Here is an 18,859-nt window from a genome sequence, read left to right on the forward strand (position 1 = left end):
TCCTTGATTCTAGGAATTATCCTTTAATTTCCAACTGCTCTGTCAGCTCTGGGCCATGCACTGACATTTCAAGTTTGTAAAGTTTCAGCTTTCACCACCCTAGGTGCACAAGGTTGGAGAATGCACTCAGTGAAAAAAAGCGTTAAAGCCATGAATATACTATTACATAATTCTACCTTTCAAGACTAGATTCCTCTCTGGTCTCTACCTACTTTTTTGCCAGGCTTTGCAGGATTTCCCTCACTCATACATAGTTTGTCTGTCACTTGTGGATTTGGTCAGATGTTCTATCTCTTTACATCTGTCCTTCTCTCACTGCCAGGGTTTCCTTTTTAAATCTGTACTGGCTTTTCCACTCTTGAACTTCAATCTCTAGCACTTTTAGCCAGTAAGATTGCAATTTTTCCACCACTGTTCACAACAGCCACAGTCATGAAGCATTGGGCAGCACTTTCAATTCACAGACCACTAATTCTTAATTCTTACCCCTTTCAGTTGCAGTTTTTTTTTAGATTAATCTCTTCTCCAATATCTGTGTTTTTAGATGCTTTCCAGTGAATAATCACTGTTTTAAAATTTTTAATTAAGTATAAGGAGCCCTGGTGGCACAGTGGTTAAGAAATACAGTGAGCTATGGCTGCTAACCAAAGGTTCAGCAGATCAAATCCAGCAACCACTCCTTGAAAACCCTATGGGTCCATTCTACTCTGTCTTATAGGGTCACTGTGAGTTGGAATCCACAGGTTGCAAACCCTGGTGGCATAGTGGTTAAAAGCTACAGCTGCTAACAAAAAGATCAGCAGTTCAAATCCACCAGGCAATTCTACTCTGTCCTATAGGGTACCTATAAGCCAAAATGAACTCAATGGCAATGGGTTTCAGTTTTTTTTTTTTTTGGTTTATCTGTGAGGAAGAGGAGATGTGGTGTTGACACAGACATATAAATCAATGGAACAGAATATATACACACACACAGCACACATATATATACATTTGTTTTATTGATTTTCAACAAAGATAATAGTTATTCAATAGAAAGAAAAATCTTTTCAACAAATGGTGCTGGAACAACTGGATATCTGTATAAAAATGAACATATACCTTACCTCACACAATACACAAAAATCAACTCAATGGATCATAAACTTAAATATAAATGTTAAAACTACAAATCTTCTAGATAAAAACAGCAGACAAATCTATTCAATCTCTCCACCCCTTCACCATTACTGGAAGTACACTTGCAGCTTACTTTTTTTTAATATTTAATAACATGTGATTATCTTTCTTAGTAAGCACAGAAATTCTTCACTTCTTAAAAATATGAAAAATCCAACCAATCCTTTCTGAATGTTTGGGTTATTTCTAATTTTTTTTCTATAAGAAACTGTTGTGCAATAACACCCAGGTACCTATTGGTGAGTATATTTATGGAACTAATTTTACATTATAAATAATTAAAAGTGGACTACTATACACTGATGACTTGAAATCCAGCTTCATATATCCAACTATATGTCATCCGATTTGAATAGCTCATGTATACATCTGTATGTTCAAAATGGAGCTTCAAATTTTCCTCCCCAGTCTTGGTTCTATTTGAACTTTCTCTAACTCAGTCACTCAGTTATTCACCAATCTATATAGTCCACCTTCTTTGGGATTGAATATTTATGATTTCATTTTTCCCCTCCCTTGTAGGCGCTCCTTGGAAACTCTATAGGGCAGTTCTAGTCTGTCCTATAGGGTCACTATGAGTTGGGATGGACTCTACGGCAATGGGTTTGGTTTCTTTCTTTTTGGTTTGTAGGCTTATCGTGTATAACCCTTTATACATGATTGGTTATGTTTAGTTGTTGCTGTAGGATTTATAGTATATGTCTTAAATTATCTGTCTATATTCAGAAGATATCAGCGAAACTATATATAAGAATTGTACAACAGTATACTTCCATTTCTCCCCTCCTGGCCTGTATTCTATTGTTTCTGTCTGTTTTACTTCTACAGATGTTGCACAGTATTATATTTGCTTTAAACAGTTAATTTTAAAGAGATTTAAATAGTAATAAAGTATATTTATCTATGTGGTTATTAGCATTTCTTATGCGCTTCATTACTTGTATAGATCCAGATTTCCATCTGGTATTACTTTTATTCTGCCAGGTAATGGATTCTTTCAGATTTGGCATAGATGAAAAGGTCTATATTTCACCTATTTTTAGAAATATATTTTAACTGAGTGTAGAATTATAGGCTGATGGTTTTTTTTTTTTCCATTATGTTACACCAGTCATCTGGCTTACATTGTTTTTGACAAAAAGTCTGCTGTCATTCTTACACATCAGTTTTGATAAATCATATTTTCATTATCATTCATTCAAAATATACTCCTTAAATCTTATCGAGGAATAATTCACATAAAATACAATTAGCAATTTTAAGTGAATAGAGGGCATTGCAAGATGACAGTGTAAGTGGCCACTCCCATTTATCTCCCAGCAACTAACTCACAGAACAACAAATAAAAACAAGCACAGATTGAGATCTCAGAACTCCAGACAGCAGCTGGGGTGTTGGAGAGTCAACATGAGTCCAGAAACAGGGGAGATGAGAGGGGGAGCAGCACAGAAGCTATGAGATACCTGCCACCAGCACTTAGAAGACTCAGCTCGTCGCAGCCATTTTAGGATGGGGATGAGCAACTCCCTGAACAAAGAACATAGGATGGGAGTTAAACTAAGTAAGTTGTACCCAACTTTTAAGGCAATGCAGATAAGCTGTGGAAATTCACAGCCCATCCACTTGGATATGAACAAAGGGAGACAAAAACTGTGAGTAAGTGCTGTTGAATCTCACCAAGTCGTGAGGCAGACAGGTTCTAGAACCTAGAATACTGGAAGTATGCACAATTCAGCCTTCATCCAAGGTGAGATAAATACATCTGACAGACAACACAGAGGCAAACAACTAACTTCCTTCTGAGACAGCATGGGAGAGCTCGTACAGAGATGCTTGAGGGAAAGATACAAAATGCTCCCCACCTTCGTCTGGGGAAAGTTGAGCTCTACTGCTTATGTCAGCATTCGAAGCCAGCAGAACCCCCCCCCCCACATGTGCATTGAACTGTAGAGCCATAAACATCCAGACTCAGGTTGGAAAAGGGAACCAAATCCGTGGGTATGCTCAGGGCCACAGCCAAAACCTCAAAAGACATAAAACTATCACACTAGCAAAGTCAGCCTCCTCAATGAGAACCAGTTAGAATGAACACACAGAGACTTAATCACTGTCTGGGTTCTCTACAGAAGCAAAACCAGTAAAGCGCATAAATATATATAGAATATATAGAAAGAGATTTATATCAAGGCAATGGCTCATGCAGTTGTAGAGGCTTGAATATCCCAAGTCCATGGGTCACAATAGAGGCTTCTCCTGATTCATGTAGCTGCTGGGGCAGGCAAACCCAAGATCAGCAGGTCATAGAGCAGGGCTCTTGCTCACAGTGTGTGAAGATTGGTGAATCCCAAGATCAACAGACAAGACCACAGGTAAGCTGCTAGCAAACCAAGTTTGCAAATACAGGAAGCTACATGAACCTCAATTACAATAAACACAAAAAAAATGAACCCTGTGTCACATCCTAATAAAATTCCTCAAAACCAAAGACAAGGAGAGAATTTTGAAAGCAGCACGAGAAAAACACAGTATAACATACCAAGGGTCCTTCATAAGAACCAGTGCAGATTTCTTCTCAGAAACTCTAGAGGCCAGAAGACAACAGAGTGACATATATAAAATATTGAATGAAAACAATTGCCAACCAAGAACCCTTTACCCAACAACACTGACATTTGAAAACAAGGGGGAAATCAAGACATTCTCAAATAAACAGAAGCTCTGGGAATTTGCCACTACCAGACCAGCTCTGCAAGTATTACTCAAGGGAGTTCTCCAAATGGAAACACAAGAACATTTAACAAATACTCAATCCACACAGGGTGAAAATAAGAAGAAAGATCTCAAAAAAAAAAAAAGACAAAACAAAAACAAAAAAAAAATGCAACAACACAGGCAATCATAAGGACAAAGTATATCATTAAAAAAAACCACAAAATGTGTCAGGGAATAAACTCAATAATTTAATCCTGCAGGCAACACAACATCAAGTTAGCAAGAAATAAGTACAAAGTAAACCTATTGGATATAGGATATACAATGAAGTTAATGGAAACACATCAATAAAAATGGGGGAGGGAGAAGCAATTCAGGAACAGATTTAATATATTACTGTCATATATCATCTGTTGTTCTATGTTAAGTGTTGTCATAATTGCAAGTTGTGTAATGGAATATGTGTAGTAATCACTAAGAAAAAATACACAGAAGAAAAGGAAGAAATCAAAAAGGCTCATCACAAGAAAGCAGCCAAAACCAAATAATAACAGAATAATGAGAATAAAAAATGAAGAGGATATGAAATACCAAAAAACCAAATAGCAAAATGAGTAAAGCAGACACTTCATTTCCAGTAATAAACTTAAATGTAAATAGTCTGAACTCCCCATACAAAAGGTAGTTAATAACAGAACAGATTAAAAAAAAAAAAAAAATCCATCCTTTTGCTGTCTACAAGAAACATACCTTCATACCTTAGACATAAGGATACAAAAAGATTGAAAACAAAAGGATGAAAAAAAAAATACCATGCAACTAGTAAACAAAAAAGAGCAGGGGTAGCCATACTGGTATCAGATAAAATAGACTTTAAATTGAAATCTATTACAAGAGATAAAGGTCATTACATAATAACAAAAGGGTCAATCCAGCAAGAAGTCATAACAATAATACATATATATGCAACTAATAGCAACACACCCAAATACATGAAAAGAATACTGACTAATATGAAAGGAGAAATACATAACTCCACAATAATAGTTGAGAACTTCCAACACATCACTTTCAATTCTAGACAGAATAACTAAAAAGAAGATCACTAAAGACACTGATATCTTAAATAAAACTATAAGCCAATTTGGCCTAACAGACATATATATGGAACACTCCAACCATCATCAGGACAATACACACTTTTCTCCATCTCACCTGGATAATTTTCTAGAATAGACCATATGCTAGAATACAAAATAAGTCTCAATAAACTTAAAAAGGCTGAAATCATACAAAGCATCTTCTTGGACCATAACAGTATGAAGCTAGAAATCAACAATGGGAAAAATAAGGGGAAAAAAAAATACGTGGAGACTAAATAATACAATGCTAAAAATAAACTATTGGGCCATAGAAGAAACCAACAGTGAAATTTAAAAATTCTTAGAATCAAATTAAAATGAAAACACAACATATCAAAACCTTCGGGACACAGCAAAAGCAGTTCTCAGAGGGAAACTCTCAACAATATGGAAAAAGAACAGCAAAAGGAGCCTCAACAAGAAGCTATCAGAAGCAGGGCTGAGATGGCAGAGTAGTCAGACACTTCCAGTGATCCATCTTACAATAAAGACCCGAAAAAACAAGTGAAACGATTATATTTATGACAAGCTGGGAGCCCTGAACATCAAAGGCAAAGTAAGAAAATGGATTGAGCAGCAGGGGGAGGGAGAGACAGTTCAGAAGGGGAAAGGAGTTGCCAGGCCTGAATCACCAGGAACCTTCAGGCACCATTCCTGGGAGTGATGGGGTGGGCTGGTGGTAGCAGTAGGCCGCAGTTTCCTCAGGGAGAAATAGCCAGCCACACAGCCTACTCACACCTCTGGAACCACAGAATGGCTGTCTCGGCAAAAGCCAAGTACTTGCATGTATTTTACTGCACCCCCAGCCCCCAAGCCTGCTTCAGTGGCTGTTGATTTCCCCGGGACTGAGATAGGTCCTGCTGAGCACTCTTAGCCATTTTCCAAGCCTTGGAAAAGGAATAAATTCATAATTGGGGGAAACAATAATCTGCCAGATCCACTAACCTGAGGAGCTCAGGACAGAAGAGGCTCCTGTCCTAACATAAACGGTCCATGGACTTTGAATACTATTCCCCCCTGCATGGACCTGTGTGGGCTTATGTCAGGAGAATAGGCCCTTGTTGGAAGGCTGCAACTGTTTCAGCTGTGCGGTGGAGAGGTGAGTGTTTGATGTTTGACACCACTTTGCCTATTAAACAGGGTCCTCACCTACCCACATCAGGGGCCTAAGAACTGGTAGCTCCACTCAGGTCACCCAGCCACCAAGACAGGGGTCCAAGGATAACTGGTACCTCCCAGTCCTTACCACCAAAAGCATTAGGTACCCACGGTCCATCTGCAGAACCCACCCACGTGTGCACCCTAGGGAACAGGGATGCGCTTTCCTCACAGACGCATGGGGGATGGTTGTCAGCCCCCTGCCTTGTTCAGAGCATGACCTCCTGCTGCAACCAGATACGGGTACCTACACCAATCACCCCTGCCCCTTTAAGACTGTAGGACAGAGCCTGTACCACACACTTGATGACCAACTACCTGGATACCTGAGCTGAATCCATACAAGAAAAGTGAATGGACTCCTAGGCTCATATACCTGATAACAGCTCTAGCCACCTAATGATAGGACGTTAGAGCTTCAAAGACAAAAATAATCAAGCTTATGCACTCAAGCAACCCATTTGGGCCTATCAAAACAAAACAAAGCAAGAAGCTAGGATACAATAAGCAAACATAAAATAAACTAATACAATAACTTATAGATGGCTCAGAGACAACAGTCAGTATCAAGTCACATAAAGAAGCAGACCGTCATGGCTTCAACAAGCTCTCAAAATAAAGAACCAAGGGATCTTCTTGATGAAGGTGCCTTCCTGGAATTACCAAATGCAGAATACAAAACATTAATATACAGAACTTTTCAAGGTATCAGGAACAATATTAGGGAGGAGATCAGGCAATACGCAGAACAAGCCAAGGAACACACAAAGTACTTGAAGACATTAAAAAGTTATTCAAGAACATGATGAAAAATTCAATAAGCTGCAAGAATCCATAGAGAGACGGCAATCAGAAATTCAGAAGATTAACAATAAAATTACAGAATTAGACAACTCAATAGAAAGTCAGAGGATAAGAATTGAGCAAGTGGAAGGCAGAATTTGTGAACTTGAAGATAAAGCACTTGGCACCAATATCTTTGAAGAAAACAGATAAAAGAATTTGAAAAAATGAAGAAACCCAAAGAATCATGAGGGACTGTATCAAGAGAAATAACCTATGAGTGATTGGAGTACCAGAACAGGTAGGGATAACAGGAAATACAGAGAGAATTTTTGAAGATTTGTTGGCAGAAAACTTCCTTGACATCATGAAAGATGAGAAGATATCCATCCAAGATGCTCATCGAACTCCACATAAGGTAGATGTTAAAAGAAACTCACCAAGACATATTATAATCAAACTTGCCAAAACCAAAGATAGAGAATTTTAAGAGCAGCTAGGGATAAACGAAAAGTCACTTACAAAGGAGAGTCAATAAGAATAAGCTCGGAGTGCTCGGCAGAAACCATGCAAGTAAGAAGGCAATGGGATGATTTACATAAAGCATTGAAGGAAAAAAATTGCCAGCCAAGAATCATATATCCAGCAAAACTGTCTCTTAAATATGAAGGTGAAATGAGGACATTTCCAGATAAACAGAAGTTTAGGGAATTTGTAAAAACAATACCAAAACTACAAGAAATACTAAAGGGAGTTCTCTGTTTAGAAAATCAACAACATCAGATATCAACCCAAAATCAGAGCACTGGACAGAGCGATCAGATGTCAAGCCAGATAGGGAAATCACAAAAATAAATCAAGATTAAAAAAATGCTCAAGACAGGGAAACAGTGATGTAGTTATGTAAAAGAAGACAACATTAAAACAATCAAGAGGGACTAAGAAACGTAGTCATAGATCTTTCATATGGAGAGGAAGACAAGGCAATATAAAAAAATAAAAGTTATGTTTAAACTTAGAAAAATAGGGGTAAATATTAAGGTAACCACAAAGGAGATGAACGATCCTACTCATCAAAGAAAACTGCAAGACGCTACTGCAAGAAACCAAAAGAGAACTACATAAGTGGAAAAACATACCTTGCTCATGAATAGGAAGATTTAGCTTTGTAAAAGTGTCTATTCTATCAAACAATCTAAAGATACAATGCAATTCCGATCCAAATTCCAATGATATTTTTTAACGAGATGGAGAAAGAAATCACCAACTACATATGAAAGGGAAAGAGGCCCGGGATAAGTAAAGCATTACAGAAAAAGAAGAACAAAGTGGCAGGCCTCACTCTACCTGATTTTAGGATCTATTATACCACCACAGTAGTCAAAACAGCCTGGTACTGGTACAGCAACATATACACAGACCAATGGAACAGAATTGAGAATCCAGACGTAAATCCAGCCACATATGAGCAGCTGATATTTGACAAAGCCCAAACTCAGTTAAATGGGGAAAAGATAGTCTGTTTAACAAACGGTGCTGGCATAACTGGATATCCATCTGCAAAAAAATGAAAGAAGACCCATACCTCACACCATGCAAAAAACGAACTTAAAATGGATCAAAGACCTAAATATAAAATCTGAAATGATAAAGATCACGGAAGAAAAAATAGGAACAATGCTAGGAGCCCTAATACATGGCATAACCAATATACAAAATATTATTAACAATGCAGAAGAGAAACTAGATAACTGGGAGCTCCTAAAAATCAAACACCTATGCTCATCCAAAGAGTTCACCAAAAGAGTAAGAAGATTACCCACCAAACACAAACCCAGTGCCGTCAAGTAGATTCCAACACATAGTGACTCTATAGGACCGAGTAGAACTGCCCTGTAGAGTTTCCAAGGAGCACCTGGCGGATTCGAACTGCCGACCCTTTGGTTAGCAGCCATAGTACTTGACCACTAAGATTACCTACAGACTGGGAAAAAGTTTTTAGGTATGATATTTCTGATCAGCGTCTGATCTCTAAAATCTACATGATACTGCAAAAACTCAACAACAAAAAGACAACTAACCCAATTAAAAAATGGGCAAAGGATATGAACAGGCATTTCACTAAAGAAGAAATTCAGGTAGCTCTTTTTTTTTAACAGATACATGAGGAAATGCTCATGGTCATTAGCCATTAGAGAAATGCAAATCAAAATTACAATGAGATTCCACCTCACTCCAACAAGTCTCGCATTAATCTAAAAAACACAAAATAATAAATGTTGGAGAGGTTGTGGAGAGACTGGAACACTTATACACTGCTGGTGGGAATGCAAAATGGTACAACCACTTTGGAAATCGATTTGGTGCTTCCTTAAAAAGCTAGAAATAGAACTACCATATGATCCAGCAATCCCACTCCTTGGAATATATCTTAGAGAAATAAGAGCTTTTACACAAACAGATATATGCACACCCATGTTCACTGCAGCACTGTTTACAATAGCAAAAGGATGGAAGCAACCAAGGTGCCCATCAACGGATGAATGGATAAATAAATTACGGTATATTCACACAATGGAATACTACGCATCGATAAAGAACAATGATGAATCCGTGAAACATTTCATAACATGGAGGAATCTGGAAGGCATTATGCTGAGTGAAATTAGACAGTTACAAAAGGACAAATATTATATGAGACCACTATTATAGGAACTTAAAAACTGTTTAAACAGAGAAGAAAATATTCTTTGATGGTTACAAGAGTGGGGAGGGAGGGAGGGAGTGTGGTTTTCACTAATTAGATAGTAGATAAGAACTCTTTTAGGTTAAGGGAAAGACAACACACAATATAGGCGAGGTCAGCACAACTGGACTAAACCAAAAGCAAAGAAGTTGCCTGAATAAACTGAATGCTTCAAAAGGCCAGTGTAGCAGGGGCATGGGTTTGGGGACCATGGTTTCAGGGGGACATCTAAGTCTATTGGCATAATAAAATCTATTAAGAAAACATTCTGCATCCCACTTTGGAGAGTGGCGTCTGGGGTCTTAATCTCTAGCAAGTGACCATCTCATATGCATCAATTGGTCTCAACCCACCTGGAGCAAAAGAGAATGAAGAACACCAAAGACATAAGGTAATTATGAGCCCAAGAGATAGAAAGGGCCACATAAACCAGAGACTACATCAGCCTGAGACCAGAAGAACTAGATGGTGCCTGGCTACAACCGATGACTGCCCTGACAGGGAACACAACAGACAGCCCCTGAGGGAGCAGGAGAGCAGTGGTATGCATACCTCGAATTCTCGTAAAAAGACCAGACATAATGGTCTGACTGAGACTGGAAGGACCCCAGAGGTCACGGTCCCCAGAACTTCTGTTACCCCAAGACAAGAATCATTCCCAAAGCCAATTCTTCAGACAGGGATTGGACTGGACTATGGGATAGAAAGTGATACTAATGAAGAGTGAGCTTCTTGGATCAAGTGGACACATGAGACTATGTGGCCAGCTCCTGTCTCGAGGGAGGTGAGAGGGCAGAGGGGGTCAGAAGCTGGCCAAATGGACACAAAAATAAAGAGTGGAGAGAAGAGGGGGGGAGCAAGTAGGAGTATATAGCAAGGTGTGTATAAAATGTGTGAGAGACTGACTTGATTTGTAAACTTTCACTTAAAGCACAATAAAAATTAAAAAAAAGAAGCTATCAGAACAAAGGAAATAAGAATGATCAGGGCAGACATAAATGAAATAGAAAATAGAAAAACAATAGAAAGAATCAACAAATTCAGAAGCTGGTTCTTTGAAAAGATCCATAAAATAGACAAACCATTAGCTAGACTGACAAAAGAAAAAAATAAGATGAGACAAATAACCAAATTAAGAAATGAAACTGAAGACATTACAACAGATCCAGATGAGATAAAGAGGATCATAATAGAAAAACACTTACCTACCTGAATTTACACAAAGAGGTAGAAAATCTAAACAGGCCCATTACAAAAGAATAGATCGATGATATCATTAAAAAAAAAAAAAAAATCCCAGGACCAAATGGGTATACTGGGGAATTCTTCCACACATTCAGAGAAGAGCTGACACCAATACTACTCAAATTCTTCAAAAACAGAGAAGAGGAAGCAAGACTCCTTAACTCTTTCTATTATAACAGCCAACAGAACCGTGATACCTAAACCAGGCAAAGACAACAAAAATAAGGAAAATTACAGATCCAATATTCCTCATGAATACAGAAGCAAAAATTTCCAACAAAATTCTAGCCAACAGAATTCACCAGCATATCAAAAAAAAAAAAAAAAAATCATACACCAGGATCAAGTGGGATTCATACCATGATGACAAGGGTGGTTAAACATTAGAAAATCAGTCAAAAAAATCCACCACATAAATAAAACAAAGGAAAAGAGCCATATGAACATATCGATACAGCAAAGGCATTTGATAAAATTCAACACCTTTTCCTGATAAAAACCCTCAGTGAAATAGGTATAAAAGGAAAATTTCACAACATAATCAAAGGCATGTACACAAAACCAAGTCAACATATTCATTGGAAAAAGACTGACAGCCTTCCCCTAGAGAATGAGAATGCGACATGGATGCCCATTATCCGCTCTGTAATTCAACGTGGTACTGGGAGTACTTGCCAGAGCAACAAGGCAAGAAAGAAATAAAAGGTATCCAAATTGGAAAAGAAGAAATAACTATCTCTATTTGCAGATGACATGACCCTATATATAAAAAACCAAAACCAAACCTATTGCCATCAAGTTGATTCTGACTAATAGCGACCTTATAGGACAGAGTAGAACTGCCCCATGGAGTTTCCAAGGAGCGCCTGGTGGATTCAAACTTCCAACCATTTGGTTAGCAGCCATACCTTTTAACCACTACACTGTCAGGGTTTTCGATCCTATACATAGAAGACACTAAGGAATCTACAAGAAAACCACTAGAACTAATAGAAGAGTTCAGCAACGTTGCAGGATAAAATATCAACACACAAAAATCAATTCCTTTACACTAAAAAGGAGTATTCCAAAAAATAAATCAAGAAAACAATACCACTTACAATAGCCCCTAAAACAATAAACTACCTGGGAATTAACCCAACCAGGGACATAAAAAACTTATACAATGAAAATTTAAAAATTACCACAAGAGACTAAAAGAGACCTACATAAGTGGAAGGATATTCCACGCCCACAGATTAGAAGGCTTAATATGCTGAAAATGTCAATTCTACCTTAAGTGATCTACAGACCCAATGCAATCCTGACACAAATCCCAACAACATTCCTTACTGAAATGGAAAAACTAATGACCAACTTCATAGGAAAAGGAAAGAAACTCCAAATAGCCAAAGCAATATTGAATAATAAGAACAAAGCAGGAGGCCTCACGCTCCCTGTCTTACTTATCTAGTGCCGCTATAACAGAAATACCACAAATGGATGACTTTAACAAAGAGAAATTTATTCTCTCACAGTCTCTCACAGTCTAGGAGTCTATAAATCTGAATTCAGGGTGCCAGTCCCAGGGGAAGGCTTTTGCTCTCCGTAGGCTCTGGAAGAAGGTCCTTGTCATCCATCTTCCCCTGTTCTAGGAGCTTCTCAGCACAGGGATCCTGGGTCCAAAGGGCATGCTCTGCTCCTGGCACTACTTTCTTGGTAGTATGAGGCTCCCCTATCTTCCTGCTCACTTTTCTCTTCTATATCTCAAAAAGATTGACTCAAGACACAACCTAATCTTGTAGATTGAGCTCTGCCTCATTCACATAACTGCCTCCAGTCCTGCCTCATTAACATCATAGAGGTAGCATTTACAACACATAAGGAAAAATCACAGCAAATGACAAAATGGTGGACAATCACACAATACTAGGAATCATAGCCTAGCCAAGTTGACACACATTGTTGGAGGACACAATTCAATCCATAACATTCCCTAATATAAAAACATACTATAAAGCCACTTAATCAAAACAGCTTGGTATTTGTTTGATAGACATATAAACCAGTGGATTAGAGTTGAGAACTCAAAAATAAACCCAGCCATCTATGGGCAACTGGTTTTTGACAAGGGGTCAAAGTCCACTGAATGGGGCAGAAACAGTCTCTTTAATAAATGGTGCTGCAAAACTGCATATCTTCTTTCAGAAAAAATGAAACAAGACCCATATCTCATACTATATACAAAAACTAACTCAAAATGGATCAAAGACCTAAACGTTAACCTAAAACTATAAAAGTCCTAGAAGAAAACATAGGGGGAAAACTATGGGACCTAATCTTTTTTAAAAATAGGATAACCAGCATAAAAACAAATGCATGAATAAGAGACAAAATAGATAAAAGGGACCTCATAAAAACTGAAAAACTTATGCTCATCAGAAAACATTACCAAAAGAGTAAAAAGAAAACCTATAGACTGGGAAAAAATCTTCGGAAATGAAACATCCGTTAAAGGGCTAATCTCCAAAATTCATAGAAAACTTCAACAATTCAATAACAAAAAGATAAACAACCTAGTTACAAAATGGGCAAAGTACATGAACAGAACCTTCACCAAAGAAGAAATCCAAGCAGTCAACAAACACATGAAAAGATGCTCAAGATCATTAGTCATTAAAACAACCACACACAAAAAAAAACACATTGCCATCAAGTCGATTCTGACACATAGTGACCCCATAGGACAGAATAGAACTGCCCCCTAGGGTTTCCAAGGAGCGACTGGTGGGTTCGAACTGCCAACCTTTTGGTTAGCAGCTATAGCACTTAGCCACTATGCCACCAGGGTTTCCCCTGGCTAAAATAACACTGATTAAAAAAAAAAGAAAAAAGATAGCAAATGATGGCAAGGATGTGGAGAGACTGGAACCCCTACCCATTGCTGGTGGGACTGTTAAATGGTACAACCACTATGGAAAATGGTATGGTGCTTTCTCAAAAACCTAGAAATAGAACTATTCTACTCCTAAGTGTATACCCTAGAGACCTAAAAGTAGTAACACGAACAGATATATGCATATCTATGTTCACTGCAACTTTATTCACAATAGCAAAAAAAAATGGAAGCAACCTAAATGCCCATCAGCAGATGAATGGACAAGCAAAATGTGGTACAATACTGTGCAACCATAAAGAAAAATCATGAGTCCGTGAAACATAACATGGATGGACCTGGAGGGCATAATGCTAAGTAAAATAAGCCAAGTACATAAAGTCAAATATTGTATGATCACTCTTTTATAAGAAGACAAGAATATGTGTGTGTATATATACTTAGGAAGACACCAATGGTCTTTGGTGGTTACCAGGGGGAGGAGGGGAGGGAAAAACAGGCTCTAGATCATAGTTATTTTTGGTGATGGGAAAAGTGACACCAAATGTGGGTGTAGTGACCACAGTATGATCAAAGTAAATGTCACTGAGAAGTGCTCATGAGAAAAGGAAGCCTGTACCACAATGTGAAAAATGTAACCACTGTAACATCGTTGATCAATTTGTGTGGAAATTGTCAAACGGAAACCTGACTTGCTGTGTGAACGTTCATCAAAAACACAATATTACTTAAAATAAACAAACAAGTGGACACTATGATTTTTTCCCCCACTACCCCATCCCTTGGTAACCACCAATCTTCTTTGTCTCCATGGCTTTACCAATTCCAGATATTTCATATTAAGTGGGATAGTACAATATTTGTCCTTTTGTGTATGGCGTATTTCACTTAGCATTATGTTTAAGGTTCATCTATGTCGTGGAGGAAACCCTGGCCATGTAGTGGTTAAGAGTTCGACTGGCAACCAAAAACCTTTAGCAGTTTGAACCCGTCAGGTGCTTCTTGGAAACCCTATGGGTTGGAAACCACTCTGTCCTATATGGTCACTATGAGTTGGAATCAACTTGACGGCAACTTTTTTTTTTTTACATCATGGCATATATCATAACTTCTTTTGTCTTTATACCCAATTATTATTCCGTTGTGTGTATATACCACCTTCCGTTGACGGACACTTAGATCGTTTCCACCTTTGAGCTATTATGAATAATGCTGCATAGTACATGTGTCTTTTTGAGTCACTACTTGTAATTCTTTCAGGTGTGTACCTATGACTGGAATTGCTGGGTTAATGGTATTTTCACACCAAGCATTTTTAGAAACCACTAAACAGTTTTCCACAGTGACTGCACCATTTTACATTCCCAACGGCAATGTACAAGGATTCTGATTTTTCCACATCCTCACCATCATGCTTTTCTATTATTTTTTAAAATGATAGCCATCTTAGTGGGTGTTGATTCCTCATTTTGATTTCATTCTACATTTCCCTCATGACTAATGATGTTGAGTATCTTTTCATTTATTTGTTGGTCATTTGTGTATCTTCTTTGCAGAAAAGTCTATTCATGTATTTAGCCCATCTTTAAACTGGCTAAACTTTTGAGTTCCTTGTAAATTCTGGATACTGAGCTTTTATCTTTGTTTTTAAATATTTTCTCCCATTCTGTAGGTTGTCTCTTCACTTTCTTTAATGTTCCTTGATGCACAAAAATGTTTAATTTTGATTATGTCCTTTTTTTTCTCTTGTTCATGTTTTTGGTGTCATATCTAAAAATTGCCTAACAGGTCTTTAAGCTTTGCCTCTATTTTACATTTTAAAATTTTCATGTTTTAGCTTATATTTAGGTCATTGATCCATTTTGAGTTAATCTTTGTATATGGTATAAGGTATGGGCCTAGCTTCATTCTTTTGCATGCCCCAGCACTATTACTTGAAGAGACTATCTTTTCCACATTGATTAGATTTGACATCCTTATCAAAACTCAACTGACCATAGATGTACGTAGGGTTTATTTCTGGATTGTCAATTCTATTCCTTTGCTCAATGTCAATGCTTGTACCAGTACCACATTGTTTTCATTATTGCAGCTTTGTAGTACATTTTAAAATCAGGATGTGTAAGGCCTTCTGCTCTTTTTTCCCCCAAGATTGTTTTGGCTATTTGGGACTCCTTGCAATTCCATATGAAATTAAGGATTGGTTTCCCAAATCTACAAAAAAAGGCTCTGAATTTAATAAGCATTGCATTATCTGTAGATTACTTTAGGTAGAACTGACATCTTAAGTCTACCAATCCATGAACACAATTATTTTTCCATATATTTAGATCTCTTTAAAAATGCTTTACTTTTCCATTGTCATTTCTTCTTTGACACACCAGTATAATTCCAAACTTCAGTTACTTTCTAATTTTTTGCTATTTTTGGTTTAATTCAATTGTAATCAGAGAACATATTCTCCATAATATACGTCCTTTGGGATTTTAGAACTGCTTTATAACTCAATACTTGGTCTATTTTTAAGTGTTACATATGCAATTGTTCGGTGTAGTGTTTAATAATTATTAGACCAGGCTGGATGTGTTGTTCAAATACCCTACTAGCTGATTGATATTTGTCAGCTTTTTTTTTTCTTTTAGCTAAAAGGTACCAGTAGTCCCTGATTTACAACGTATTTGAGTTATCATAAGCCACACTTAAGATCATCTTGTTTTCTTGGCACATCTTATCATTAGTAATATTCACTACAGTGTTGCAGCATATAATTTGCTAATGCTATCATTCTCAAGATAACAAAAGGCAATAATGAAAACTAAAAAAAAAAGTATTCAGCTTCCATCACAACCAACTCGCAATGGAGTCATTGGAAAGGAACCCTGTCATAAGTTGGGGGCAACCTATATCATGATTTTCAATGACGTGATTTTTCTTTTTCTTTCAGATTTATCAAAATTTTGAAGTTAATGCTATGGTACACAGTTTTGAACTTGCTGTTAAATTCACCCTTTCATCATTGTGAACTGTCCATTTTTCTCTTTAAAACTTAGTTTGTCAGTATTTTTGCCACATCAGTTGGTGGGTCATATTGGCTAGTGTCTGCGTAGTATCTTTTTCCATCTTCTTATTCTCAACCCGTGTTCTTATTCCAAAAACATCTCAAAAAGAGAATATAAGTAGATTTCATGAATTTTTATCCAGTCTGATGTCTTCTGAGTGTTTAATCCATTTATATTTAAACTGCTGATATAGTTTGTTTACTGGAAACCCTGGTGGCAGAGTGGTTAAGTCCTATGGCTGCTAACCAAGAGACTGGCAGTTTGAATTCACCAGGGGCTCCTTGGAAACTCTATGGTGCAGTTTTACTCTGTCCTATAGGGTCGCTATGAGTCGGAATTGACTCGACAGCAGTGTGTTTGGTTTTTTTTTTTTTGGTTTTTAGTTTGCTTACTGGCCGGGTTTATCTCATCTATCCTATTTCTTGTTAGAAACAGAAACTCTATCATTTTTACTATCGTTTTCACTATTCTACTTTCAATTAACTTTTTGTTGTACCTTGTTATTCTTAGATGTTTCTGTTGAGATTAATATATGCTTCTTGATTTATTAAGTTTTCCTTATTACTTTTATCACTTTCTAAAGAACTCAACAATTGTTTGTCATTTACTTCCTCCCTCTTCTTGTTATTTACTTCTTCTCGAATCCCATAGACATTATTGGCTGTAGTCATATTGAAAACTCCTATCAACACTCCTTCCCCCCTTTCTTTGTCTTGATAACCACAAACTTGTTTTGAGCAGCGTTTTTCAGAAAGTCACAGCAGGTAGTGGCTCCATCCACTGAACTGGGCCAAGCTACACCTTGAAGCAGGCACAGATTGAAGATACCACAATCTTCAACCGACCCCCCTCCCATTTCTGGACCCGATTGTCACCGGGAGGAAAGATATTTCCCAGTCCATGATTTTACCCGATTCCATTTTAGAAGCAAGAGGTCCCACTACACGCACATCTGGCAGAAGATGATTTAGTATCCGGACCCCTAAATACGGGCATGGGAGGGCTAAGGGCGGAAAGTTCCGGGTACCGAACCCAACTCCCGACGCCATTGGAAAAAAAAGCTCTCCAGCCCCCTTAGAGAGCAAGCACGTGGCCTTATGTTTTCTAGACCCCACACGCTCCTTGTGTGTGCAGACAATAAACTCGCCATTTTCTGTCTCCCTTGCGATCAGTGTCCGTCTTAATTCAATCTGCTATTAAGACCGGACAAGAACCCGAGTAGCGTTCAGTCACAAATTCTGGCGACTCTGCCAGGACGGCTGACTGCAAAACCCTGGCACTGAGTTTCCAGACCCCTGATACCTCTTAAGGTGCACCCCGATCTCATTTGATCGGTAAGGTGTCTTGGGCAGCTACACGATTCCCAGTCGGGACAAAGTCCGCCGAGTCCCCACCTCAGCTTGGGAACAGAAATGGGCGGGAGAGGCCTCTAACTTCAGGTAAGCATGCTCGAACAGGTTGTTCCACTGGTCTCGGGGAATTAGGCAAGAAGAGGGTGGCCAAGCGCAGTCCTAAGACCAAACCCCATAACAACGAGGGAAATAGAAGTTGTGGCCCACTGGGACCCACTCTCCTCTAATTAAGGGGCCCTCACCTGTTTGGTGATCTGAGGGGCTCAAGTCCTTCTGCGGGGTTTTTCAGAACACTCTTCTCTCCTTTTCAGCTTAGGATCCATCTTTTATTTTCTCTCCATGTGGAAGAGGGCATGTTTTTCTTTTTTTTCTTCTCATCCCTGGGAAGACTGTAATCCCAAGAATTACCAACCCTGGCTGTGGGTTCAAGGCATAGGTCTCGGTTTGGGTATAGCCCAAGAAGACAAGCTTGAGAGTCTCTGCGTAACCTTAAAGTTTTTCTTTTTTTTTTTCTCCTCCATTTTCAATATCCACAGCCCACCTGGGCAGATTGCCAAGCTCTAATGGAGGTCCTCCTTACAGCAGAAGAAAAGAGAATGATGCTAGAA

At 38.1% G+C, this 18,859-nt stretch overlaps 1 protein-coding gene across 1 annotated transcript in view; it reads right to left on the reverse strand.

Moving 5' to 3' along the window:
• Positions 1 to 17,948, reverse strand: part of PTGER3 (prostaglandin E receptor 3) — a 116,756-nt gene extending 98,808 nt beyond the window's left edge. The window contains exons 1-2 of the mRNA XM_049875551.1: positions 17,810 to 17,948; positions 17,628 to 17,700 (exon numbers count right to left, since the gene is read on the reverse strand). Coding sequence (XP_049731508.1) covers positions 17,628 to 17,700; positions 17,810 to 17,948 — 212 coding nt within the window. The remainder of the gene's footprint in view (positions 1 to 17,627; positions 17,701 to 17,809) is intronic.
• Between the last annotated feature and the right edge of the window lie 911 nt (positions 17,949 to 18,859).

This window comes from Elephas maximus, chromosome 3 (genome assembly GCF_024166365.1).
Source record: "Elephas maximus indicus isolate mEleMax1 chromosome 3, mEleMax1 primary haplotype, whole genome shotgun sequence".
Lineage (NCBI taxonomy): Eukaryota > Metazoa > Chordata > Mammalia > Proboscidea > Elephantidae > Elephas > Elephas maximus.